Genomic DNA, 12,880 nt, shown 5'->3' with positions numbered 1-12,880 from the left:
GTTCCTATACGCAGCTGTAAATCTACAGGAAAAAGTCAAACCAAAATATTTTGTTGAGGTATTAGATGATTTTTTTTTTAAAAATCCCTCATTTATTGTTTTCATCTACGACTTTTCTCACAGGCACATGGAAATAAGGCACTGTCCCTTCTAATTATTTTCCCTCACTTACCAACTGGTACCAGTAGTGTGTTTTCCCACTTCAACAAGGACCAGACATCTCCCGGGGTTCTTTAGGGGAGTAGGTGGTGAGGGAGAGGCTGTTTTCTTTGTTCAGTGGTATGTCCACAGTGAGAACTCTCTGCTTTTCAGACTTCTTTCTTGAGGCTTCTACTGGAGATGCAAAGGATTTCACATTTCTTTCATTTTTAATTGCTGGGAAAAGAGTTTCTGATGTGCAAAAGTTCTCTCTCTTGTACTATCTTTTGCTTTGTGTATGTGAATACATTCTGCCACTGTTGTCATTGGGAATTCTGTAAAAACAGAAAGAGGAGTGAGCCAAATTCTACCATGGAGACCTTAGAGGAGAATTTTATTCTTCAAGTACTCCCTTGTTCTAATATTTGAATAGAAATATTGTGTAATGTGTACTCAGGAAACACTGTATTGATTTCAGTAGGTGTCATGCAGGACTGTAAGCAATCATGTACAAAAATAAACTTATTTTTGGAAGTGACATCTTCAAAATTGCTTTCTGGTATGTCAGGAATCACTTTGCTATGACTGCAGTTGATGTTTCAAGTGAAAATAATAGTCTATACAAAAGTCTAGTGAAGAGCAGTAATAAACAAAATTCCAGACTCCCTGTCTGTGTGTGACAGAACAACACAAAGAGAAAAATTATAAAGACAGATAAACAATGTGCAGCATTGTCTACAGTATTGTTATAATTAACTCATTAATAATCCTCTATTTGGAATGATAGCTCACTCTGTAACATGAGTTGAATAAATGTTGTTTGTAATTTACTGCACAGTAAGTTACTGCTGAGAAAGTAAATAGGAGGCAAAAAGGAACAGACAAAACCAAGTTGGAGGTTAATTAATTCCTTGAGTAATTTGGCAGTAGTTTAGCTTCGTGGTTTTATAAATTATACTGAACTATATTTAAAGCAGGACACAATCTGAGTGAACACTGAGGAGAAGAAATGCATTTACCTATTATTGTTGTTGTTGTTATTATTCACATATACACGAACACATGTACAATGAAATGCAGGTACAAACATTGACTGTTTTCTCCCATTGCTAAAAACCCTGCAAAATGGGTGATGGTGTAGCTTCTGATTTTAAGTAGATCACAGGGGACCAAGGCAGATGGATGAACTGAGATTTCAGGCAATACTAATGCATACAATTAGGCTACGTTTGATAATTTAACAGAAATATATACTTTCATGTTGAATTACTGCTCCATTACGACTCTGTTCTGTGACTCTGTTCTGCTTCTGTAGAGTTATACCTATGACCAGCTTTTTCCCACCCTTACCAGTGGCACTTGGCTACCTTCAACAGCAGATGCACCTGGCACCTCAAGTAAAACTACTTTAATATAAAAATACAAAATCTATTAATTTTCTTGGCTTTCTGTGTTCTGTAGCTCTCAAGAAGCAGGTTTTGGTTTTTTTTTCACTTCTTTTAGACAGTTCCTCATGTTTTTAGCTTGTTTTGTCTGAGAATTTGGTAAAGACCTCTGATGAATGAATAGGACTACATCCAATGACTTTCTGTCTGAGAACAAGCATGAACAAATGCATTCTTTGGCTAAAATAAATTGCTGACATCCATGACATGCATAATGTTACAGGGGTCAGAGCAAAAGCTATGCAATCCATGTGGATGTTTCTTGATTCCCCCAAGTTGGATGAAATTATGTGGAAGATAAAAGTGTAGCACTGATATATATACACACACACACACACACACACATATATATACACACACACATACACACTTCACTCATTTGGGTAGAGGTAACCACATTTAAATAATTGTGTAGTGTATACATACTTTTTTTTGTAAGATCTTTAACTAAGTTGTAGTATCAGAAGGATAAGAAATGTGATGTAATTTCAGTATAAGAAGCACAATCTTTTCCTCATGTGAAAAATAAAGTTATCTCCTTTTGTATAGCACTGTATGAAAATGTTAGATGTGCCAGAGTGCTTCTTAGAAGCAGCTCACTCAAAGAGCACAAAGATGGTAATACATGAAATGGGAACTCTCTCCACAGAGGGGAAAGCAAGTTCAGAGTCTTTTGTGTGGGTTGAATTAATTGAGCAATGGAGTATCTTGGAGGCTTAACTTATTTGTTTTTAAATTTTTTTAAACTAGGGTCAGTGAGACTCCAAGGTGGCAAGAATGAATTTGAAGGTACAGTGGAGGTTTATTTGAATGGAATCTGGGGAACAATATGTGGGAGCCATTGGGACAATAATGATGCAACAGTCGTATGTCGACAGCTTGCACTTGGGTAAGTTTCAGTCTGAGTAAAAATCAGTCAACTTGTTTCAACGGTGTTTTAGTACAAAAGACAATATAGTTTGCAAATCCTGAGGACTTTTTGTATTTTATGATTGTTTTTAGTGTTTGAAAGTTGTTGAATGCTGAAGGTGTTCTTCCCAGAATCCTTTGCTTCCTTCAAGTGCACTGTACTTCAAAGAGGTTGCTGTGAGAATGAGTATGTCATTTGAAAACTGCATATATGATCTGGAGAGGAGCAAGCAAGGGGAGATGATTTGCTTTTAAAGTGAAAAGTGTGAATAGGTGAGAAAAGCAAAGGGAAGCAAGAACTGCTTTACCAAACATCCGGGAGATATCCACAAGGGCAGAAATATGAGGTCTGATCCTGATCTCACTTCCGTAAGTGTCAATTAAGAACAGCTCCCGTGCAGTTACTGAATCTATAAAAATGTGAATGTGGTCAGAATTAGACTCTACATGGTGGGCTCCTAACTGTAGGAAAATTCCTGGTTCTCAGGAGCATGGGGTTACCCTGATAATCATCCATTCTATCCTGCCAAAAAACATCTGGGACTCATCCTAGGTTTTTGGAAAATGTGGTATTTTTGTTGTGCACTCTTCGTCTAACTAGATAACCTCTATGGTTTAGTTTCAGAGTTGCACATTGATAACAAGACCCAAAACCAGACAAGTTTTGCAGCTTTACATTTTCAGGGAAACATTTTACAGAGTTATAGTAATAAGTCCCTGCATTATCCTCATTCACCACTACTTTCCACTGCTGTCAGAATGGAGTTAATCAACAGGAGCCTTTAACATAATTTGGTCATTCAACTCTAGATAATGCCTATAGTGATGCTGCAATTGCAGTATTAACCATGAAACTGAGATAAGGAAGAAAATGCCCATACCAACAGGGAGTTTTAAAAAGAAAATGCAATTTCAGTTCCTAGAAAATCAATGCTATTCAAGTTAGGCAACCAAATTACTTGAATATCTTCCCTTAGTACTCCATTCAGTTTGCACTTTCTCAATAAGCTACAAAGTGTGGCTGGCTTTATTGCCTTTCCAACATTTCTTTCGGTCACGTATCAAAGTAGTGACTTTGTTTGCTAGAAGCAGTAAGGGGCTTTTATAGCTTACTTGCACTGTGACATTCCTAATGATTATTCCACTTTTTAAAGACTGCTAGCCAGAACTAAATCTAAGCTGTTTTATAATGTTCCACACTAATCTGCACACACCATGCCAACTTATAAAAATGTGAGGATTAGATGAGATAAAAGTTTAGCCATCTGGAGGCCGTGATTTTGCTTATGACTTCAGCTGTCTACGTGCAATATCTCCTTCCCTCATTTTAATGTAAGTTCTTTTTCCATTCCATACCCTAAACATTTCAGTTGAACAAGACTGCTATTAGCAAAAGTAGTTCAGTGATACAGGTGAACAGTTTGGTCTTTTCAACACAAATGGCTTAAATCTGAATCCAGGACAAAAAGCCCCAAGCAAACAGTAGTTTAAAGTGTCTGTTATCATGAGTGTTTGGCAGAAATTTGGATCTATATACCACAAGGTGAACTCATCTATCTGTTCCTTTGATTTTGCAGTATTTGGGCTTTGTTTTTAATGTAATTTTGTTGGGCATTATATGGAAGAAAAGATGGCTCAATAATTGTCACTGGAGGTCCAGTATGGGAAGGAAAGAAAGCTGTTTATAAACGTTCTGGAGGGATGGGAATGGCCGAATAGAGAATAATGGGCACAAACCTGATCTAGTGGAGTATGAGGTGGTTTCACTGGCCTGTGGTCACAACCGTATAATATGACATGTGTATGGGCAGAGGAGTGGTACGTTTTAATGGAGTAAAGGGGAGAATAAGGGTGAAAGGCCCATTAGCATTACCTCTCCTGGAAGTATAACTGCAGGGGGATGGTACTGTAGATTCACCTATGGACTGTGGACTCTTGTGTTGATTTTGGTAGTTAAGAACTGGAAGAACAGGAATGTAGCTGGCCCTGCAGCAAGACAGGCCATTGTCCTAAAATATCCCACAACAAAATGGTGAGAACTGGGTCACATCTGTTATTTTTCTTTGTGCAGAAGACAATGCTGAACTGTATGAAAATGTGATGAATACACACTGCTGAAGGAAGCCCTTTCTTTTCTACTCCAAGATTTATATATGAGAAAATGTTCCGCTTCCCCTCCTCCCAGTCTAACGTCCTATACTGATTATTCTTCTTACAGTGAAAAAGGTACAGCAAAACACATACCATTTTCTGGACTGGGCCTTATTCCTGTTTACTGGAGTGAAGTGCGTTGTCGTGGTGATGAAGAAAATATACTGTTATGTGAAAAAGACATCCGGCAGGATGGAACTTGTCCTCAAAAAATGGCAGCTGCTGTCACATGTAGCTCTTCCTTGGGTAAAAAAAAATATGATTTGGTTAACTCTTTACCTTATTTAAATAGAAGTAGTATTAATTACTCATTATTAAATTAGAAAAAAAAAAACATTAAAGACTTCTTGGAACTGGAAATTAAACAGATTGACTCATTACATCATTACCTGTTTCAAATCCCTCTATGTTCTGCAAGTAGCAACTAGTGGAACCACTTTTTTACCTTTCCATAATCAACAAGCAAATTATTGCTTTGAGATATAGGTTGTGAGAGAAGGTGAGGCAGCAAGAATCTCTGGCTGTAAAAGTAAGATTGTTTACCCCCACATTTTTTAAAACCTATTTATTTATTAATTTATTTGTCTGCTGGGAGGTTTTCTTTGGTAGCGACATATGCTACGTGTCAATTTGTTAGCTTTTCTTGAACGGTAGGGAGGATCAGCAATTTCACAAGCAGGCTATCCCTTCTCCTTTGGCACAGAAATGTTGCAATGACATTCCTTACTGTGAACATTCATGACATCGCAGAAGGAACTGCAGAAATTTTGCCCTGTTGTGCATACATTTAAAACAAGTCTTCCTAGCTGAAGATTGCTACCTTTACACATCACTCACACAAGTCAAGATGATATTCTTAGGAAAAGAAGTATTATTAATATTTTTAACATATTTTAGATTATTTTAACGGACATGATAAATGGCAACTAAATGGGCAGTTATGCCATCAGATTTAAGATATTGCTGACCTCGAGGAGGGTGAGGCTGGCAGTGCTGAGGAGCTGGCAATGCAAATCTCTTCAGCTGTAACCAAAACCTGTATGGCTGCAGCTAGTTCTGTGCTGCCTTTCCTCCCTCTCCTACTTACATTCCTATCCAAAGGCAGGTGCATTTTTTTTTCTTCTAAAGCTCCACTATTCATGAGGATTATTTTGATAAATGACTTCTAAAATATCATTTTGTTCTTAATTTGGAAAACTACACTGTGGAGGGAAGGGAGAATCTTTTTAAGCTAAGAGACAAGTTGAAGGACCAAAGCAACAGAAATAGTTTTGCCTAAAGAAACTGAAAACTATAAATTTGCAAATTATACTATTAGATCATGATGTTTTCCTTCTGTTCATGGACATTTTCACTAGAAAACTTTGTTTTGCCTAGATAACTTTATTAAAGGACTGTTGTCTGTTTCAGTAATGCTGAGGAAGTTTATCAGTAATTTAGAGCCCAGGATATCTGAAATGAATTAAATTGATCCTGAGTTTCAGCAGACTAGATAAAGCTTTCATGCTTTGCAGGTTCTACTGCAACTAGCTTTTTTAAGTCACTACAAAAAAACACATTTCATACCAGTGAAATAGTACAATGAAACTGGAGAACTGCCCTCAATTTTCTTTTTTTTAAGGCAAGAAACAGATGAAATAATAGCATTAATTGGTTGGAAGGCCTACACAAAAATTAATCACATTTTAAATCATTCAGATTTTTATGGTGAAACTTTAAAATAACCTTTTAAATACTAGAGTGATTATTTTTATATAGTTTTAAACTGTTTCTATTATTATAGCTTTATGCAGAAGTGATGCTTTCAAAGCAATTTCTTGTAGGACCAGAAAAGGGCTTATGATTTGAAAAAGACTAAAAATCAAACTGTATCTCAGAAACAGGAAGGGAACAATACTTAGACAATTGAGGTGAGACTCTGCAGTCAATGAGATTTCACTGCCCTGACTGGAATTACAAAAGTAGTGAGAAAACATGAGGATGAATTTCTACTTGTGTGGCAATGAAAGAATTTTTGCCTCTTACTTCAGATTTTACCCTCTGGGACCAAACCTGTTCAAAGCCTATTTTGTTCTTACTGGTAGAAATGCAATTCTACTGAGTGAGAGCAGTATTTGGCCTTCCAGCCCTAAGTATCTGTGAACACTTTGACACTTAAGTAGCTCAAGATCAGTATGGTTACTTGTCTGTATAATATTCTTCAGCTACTGAGAACAGAGCTTAGGGGAACTAATTTCTAAGAAGTTTTAATTTCTTAGGTTTTCCATCTAACAAGAAAATAAAGTGTGGTTCTTAGTGAAGTCAGAGCAACCATTAAGCCATCTTCTTTTTTCTTTACTATCAGGATAATATTTTGGGACAGAAATTACCTTTTCCTATATTCTGTGTTTGATCACAGCCCCTGTCTTTACTCCGATCCGCCTGGCTGGTGGGAACAACGCTCACGAAGGAAGAGTAGAAGTCTACCATGGTGGCCAGTGGGGGACCGTCTGTGATGATCAGTGGGATGATGCAGATGCTGAAGTTGTCTGTCGGCAGCTTGGCCTTGGGTTTGTTTTTCTGTATATTTTCTATTCCAGCAGCAAAGCAGGAGAGTTAGTCAGATACATAGCTTGGAGCTGTCAAAAGATGTGCCTTTAAAATCGCACTAATCTCAGAAGCAGTAACTTGTGTTTATTCATACAAGGTTCAGGTACAGTGCCATTACTTTTAATTCCCTGGAACCTTGATTTATAGGATCCAGTTTCCAGTGACATATGATAGGAGCAACTTTGCCTGTAGGACAGACAAAGAATGTGTCTCAGAATAAATGCTGACTTTTTAGTGAAAACTCACTACAATTTCAGTAAAGTTTCAATCAAAAACCATAGGTGAAGAAAAGGAAGTTGCTTTGACTGTTAAAATCCGTACATTTTACTGAAGAGTCCAACAGCCTCCTCGCTTTGCAGTAAGAGCACTTTGTCAGAAAGGATACGTTTTTTGGCATGCCCGTGAGAATCTCTCAAGATTTGTTTAAGCCACAAGTCTCTGAAGATTGTCAGTTTGCATATACTGAGTAGAGATCTGTTTGAAATTTTGACAGTTAAGCTTGTCAGCGATTCTGTCTGAACTAAGCATGGTCCAGAATATAGTCACAGCAGCAGAACAGGATTTTCTTGCTCCTCTTCTGAACAGCTGGGGGTGATTTTGATACCACGCAGAAGGTGAGTATTCAGTATTTGTGGAAAGATGCTGCAGAAGTGGGAGGCAAAGAGGAGATCTGCTGTGTCAGAGAGGAAGGAGATGGCAACAGTTGGGATGAAAGGCTGGATGGGTTGAAGAGGGAAAGAACTAGGAGCAAGATGCAGAGAAGATAACTAAGATATAAACCCCAGGAGGAGAAGGGGATTATGTCTGAGACAGACTAGATGAGAACTAAGCAGGTCAGTGCAGAGGAGAGTGGAACAGGACTCGCCTGTTCAACCCTGCAGGGATTATGATGAATTAAAAGAAGTGGCATTGAAGGTGGCAGGCTTTGTGGCATTAACGGGTGGCCCTCAGAGTGTACTTGTTTTGTAATGTGAAACTGAGGCCTTGGACTGCTGCTGCCATCCAAATTAGCTCAAAAGGATGAGAACTGTGCAGTACTTAAAAAGCTTCTAGATCTCCTGGTGCGTCATGTGGGAATCAACATGCTCCTCTGACATCAGATTGTCATTTGTCCCCAGTTTATTTTATGCTTTATTTCTATATTCCTTTACATTTTATACCTAAGAGAAAGTCTGTCTTCTTACAGGCTTTCTCTACTTTTATTGGAACTCCAGAGAATCTTACTAGATTATGGTATAATTTGTTTTCAACATTCAGAGTAGTCAAGTATTATCTCTTTGATTTCTGCCAGCTTCTTAAGGAATAAGGATTTTTTTTTCTAACATTTTCTATACATTGTTCTAGCATCAGAATTTAAAAAAAATGCAAGAAGTGGAAGCTATGTACAAGAATTTTCTTTTTGTGTAAAGTTTGTGCATATACAAATACAATTCAATAAACTTAAATGAAAATAAATTTATCTTATACATATAAATGTTCCAAAGTACAATAATCTTAAAAACTACCAGAAAACCAGGCTTTTTCTAATAAGCCTGTTAATATATTTAGGGTAATATTAATAAAATCTGGTATCCTGAAAGCAGGCTCTTCAGTCCATATTTATTCAATTCTACAATAATAGTCTGAAGTGCTGAGAACTCACAGAGCCTATCTTGGTATACCAGAAAGATACACTGGAAAATCAAGACTTTTTTACTTATTTAGATGCTTAAATATAAATGGGATACCTAGGTTTGAAATAAGCATTACCATCAGTGTATCCTATGGATTATATTTTCTTAGTTTACTATATAGTCATTCACAATTTCAACCAGTTTGAAAAGCAGCTCTTTTATGAAATATAAGAGATTGAGGACTTGGCTCTTTTTTCCATTACCAGAATTGCAAAATGCAAGTGGTTCAGTAAATTAATGCTACATATAAAAATGCATGGTTACTTAAAAAACTAAATGAAAGCATAGTAATGGCAATCAGGAAATGTTTACAATGCTCAGGGAAAAATATAATTTCCAATCTATTAGAATTCATGGCATTGCTAAAGGAAAAAAAATAGAGCAAGATATCTGTCAATATGTTATTTGGAATTAGAAAGGTCATTCAGAAGAAAGGGTAATGTCTAATTAAAAAGATCTCTCAAAAATAAGGCATTAACTTCAGACTGAAGCTATGCATTTTGCTAAAATGTTGTTTGCTGAGTGTTTGAAGATATTTTTGGTTTGCTTACCTGCTTCTTTGAAGCAACTGCAGATTATAACTCTTCTCCCTACTGCGTAAATAAGACCTGCTTTTTGATATTTTCCATGTTCTCCACCACCTGAAGAAGGCATTTCGTCATCAAAACAGTCTGAAAATTAACAGTGCATTTTCACAATTAATGAAGCACATTAGCTTGAAAATATTTAAACCAATTTGATTTTAAACAAAATGAACATGCAAAATATAGATTATTTCATTTACTTTTTTTGTGTGTGCTTTTATTTACTGAGCACTCATCTACACAATGTCTACTATGAATTTCTATATCCTTCCTTTTTATAGAACTTTTTCCTGATCCTTGTTTAATTTTTAAAAGTCTTATACTCTTGTTATTTTTCCCACACCCCTTTACTATTTATCAAGAATTTGTATGATTGCTAATTGTAAATTCAGTGTTGTTTTCCTTAAAAAAAAAGAGAACAGAGATTTTCACATATTTATGCAAAGCACTAGAAATGAATTCCACGTCTGTCTAAATCCATACATTGATTATTGAGTCAGTGCCTTAAAAACATGAACTGCTGCAACTTACATTAAAAAAAAAATAAATCACAGCAGTGCACTGGTCTGACGCACAGTTGCAAATGTCAGTTAAGAGTTTGAATGATTACATCCCAAAACAAAATAGTCATGTTTTCAGTATAAGCTGAATGTACTATTCTTGTTAGGTTAAATGGCAATATATGGCTGGTAGTGGAAAACTCTCTTTAAAACTAATTAATAATTAGTATAGAGCCCCACACCAAAACTGTATGTTAATTAATTTAAACTAATCCTTTAGATAAGTAATACATTACAGTAAAAAATTTAGATAGACATTTCAATCTTACAAGTTGAAAAAGAAGACAGGTACTGAGAATACTTCTATAAAAACTAAACTGGATATATGAACAGAGAAACTATTGAGTGGAAAGAAACTAAACCATGAAAAACATTTACATATGAAAGACATGGTATCCGAAATAGAATTGGAAAAATCCTGATAGATCATCAAGCATTAAACACCGCATAATTTCTGTAATGCTGAAACAAAGGAGTATTTTCAATTTACATAGGATTTTGTGCTCAAAAATCCTCAATGCTAACGTGAAGAGTCTAACACACAAAAGGCTAGTTTTTGGTCTGCTTCCTGTTCTTATTTCTCTCACTGACTGGTGGTCTGATATTGTCAAGTCCCTCAAGATTTCCTTGCCCTGGTTTTTACATGACTAAATGGAGAACAATCAATTTTATCTGCCTTATCTGGGTATTTGAGATTTGATTAATGTGCTTTGAGGAAAACAGATGAAAGTCACTGTAGAAATACATAGGATTATTTTTACTACATTTAAACATTAAATGAAAATTGGAATCCTCATGCCCACACTGTACATCTATAATCTCTTCTAGGAAAGTTATGCTTAAAAAACAAAAGAGACAGAAAAGGAAAATTGCATCGATACAAACGAATAGAAATTGATGTTCTACATGTGGGCAAACAGTGGAAGTGTGGAAACAGAATGTTTAAGTGGCTCCATAGCCTCAGCTGGGATGGAAGTTGACTGTGGAACCACATCCCATTACATGACATAACACAGCTGCACTGTCCGTTACCAGTGAGCGGCTACTCGGGCAGTCCCATTGCCTCGTTTAGAAGCTGGATTTGCAATCTTTTTGCTCTTCCCGCCGAGTCCCAGACCCTTCAGCTTCCTTGCTGGTGACTGGGTGTTTGTTACATTTTGACAGGGGCCTTGCCAAGGCGTGGAGCCAGGCTTACTTTGGAGAAGGCTCAGGCCCCGTGCTGCTGGATGAAGTGCGGTGCACAGGAAATGAACTATCCATAGAACAGTGTCCAAAAAGCTCCTGGCGAGAACACAACTGTGGCCACAAAGAAGACGCTGGTGTTTCCTGTACACCTCTCACAGGTACTTCAATTAGCAATAAGCACACAGGCAAACAGTGACAAATGCAGAGTTCACAGCTCTGGAAAGAGAATTTTTAAAGTTTGCAGATGCACAAAACCCCACAGTAATAAAATGTTCTGGCAGTATCAAACCAAACCAGCTGCTGGCTATGGAAATTTTACAGGTACAGAACATCTCATTATTCAACACAAAGCCTTGGTTCCTCAGTTACACCCTAACTGCCACTTACAATGTGGGGCATGCCTTCACTGGGTATCACATCTCCCAGTGGCAGCAAGCACTTCACCATAAAAGCAATGGGAAATAGGAGAATACACACAGAAAAAGATAAGGTGTATATACAGTGAAATAACATAATTAGAGCCCACTCTTGGCATGTAAAAAGGGCTTGGGGGATCAAGATCTTGTGCTATTCTCTTGCACTTAGGCAACTGCATTATGCAACACTGAGTGGGTGCATTATGGCATTTCTTTCATCTTCTCATTAAATGGTACCTAGTGGTAGACTGGTAGTCTAATATTCTGATCAGAGGCAGTAAATGCAATGTTAGTAATTTTGTTTTAGAACAATAATTGAACCTAAGAAAAACTGATTCTTTTTTTTGTTTGTTTTTCCTTACTTGTGAATGACACAGATGGTGCATTAAGACTAACAAGTGGGAAAGGCAGTCACGAGGGACGCCTGGAGGTCTATTATTCTGGGCAGTGGGGCACAATCTGCGATGATGGGTGGACAGAGCTGAATACACAGGTGGTTTGCCGGCAACTGGGATTTAAGTAAGACTACTTGATATTAGATATCTGACTCTTTGACTTGACAATGATGACTAACATTTACACGAACCCTACATTATTCAAGAGTTTGTTTTTTTAGTATTAGCTGAGTGCTTGTAGAAACTACTGAGTTAAAATCCATTAAAGCCTGCTTCCCTCAGTCTCCAAGAGATATTTAGGGCTTCGGTTTAGGTAGAAGAAAAAGCTTTGAGTGAGGTTGTGATTCAGCAGTCTTCATTCACTCAGTTCCTTCCAATCATCGTTTCAGCTGAGATCAATGCATATGCTACAGAATAAAAATGATTTTTTGTATTCTATTTTGCCTATAAAAGTTTGATTCTTCAAAACCTTTGCTTGTCAAACAGTCATTAAAAATCACAGTCATTTTAAAGTAGAAATCCTTCTGGATCTAGCTCAGAAAAACCCACAGTCTGGCCCTGGAATGCTATTATCTATTGAAAAGCATATTTTAGAAAAAAATCCCATTAGAGTTTCATGCATTCACTCTTCACTACCTTTCCTACTGCCTGTGGCTATAAAGATACAGTCTCACTAGGTGACTGATGCCTTTGCCTTCAGATTATAACAGCTCACATTCAAAAAAGAATTCTGTCTCATTTTTCCCCATGCTGTGACATTTAAATGTATATATAATACTAAGAACATGCTTTAAGTCTTAAAGTCAGTGAGACAGCTATATGCTTGGTTGAAGGG

General features: G+C 36.9%; 1 protein-coding gene across 1 annotated transcript in view; it reads left to right on the top strand.

Moving 5' to 3' along the window:
- Positions 1-1,200: 1,200 nt before the first annotated feature.
- PRSS12 (serine protease 12) overlaps positions 1,201-12,880 on the top strand; it is a 35,654-nt gene continuing 23,974 nt past the window's right edge. Inside the window, exons 1-7 of the mRNA XM_010172822.1 lie at positions 1,201-1,218; positions 1,454-1,535; positions 2,334-2,472; positions 4,711-4,889; positions 7,042-7,192; positions 11,214-11,392; positions 12,028-12,169. Of these exons, the coding sequence (XP_010171124.1) occupies positions 1,201-1,218; positions 1,454-1,535; positions 2,334-2,472; positions 4,711-4,889; positions 7,042-7,192; positions 11,214-11,392; positions 12,028-12,169 (890 nt within the window). The remainder of the gene's footprint in view (positions 1,219-1,453; positions 1,536-2,333; positions 2,473-4,710; positions 4,890-7,041; positions 7,193-11,213; positions 11,393-12,027; positions 12,170-12,880) is intronic.

This window comes from Antrostomus carolinensis, unplaced genomic scaffold, assembly GCF_000700745.2.
Source record: "Antrostomus carolinensis isolate BGI_N321 unplaced genomic scaffold, ASM70074v2 scaffold34787, whole genome shotgun sequence".
NCBI classification, from domain to species: domain Eukaryota; kingdom Metazoa; phylum Chordata; class Aves; order Caprimulgiformes; family Caprimulgidae; genus Antrostomus; species Antrostomus carolinensis.
The sequence above is the reverse complement of the archived record's forward strand: the minus strand, read 5'-3'. Positions and strand labels throughout refer to the sequence as shown.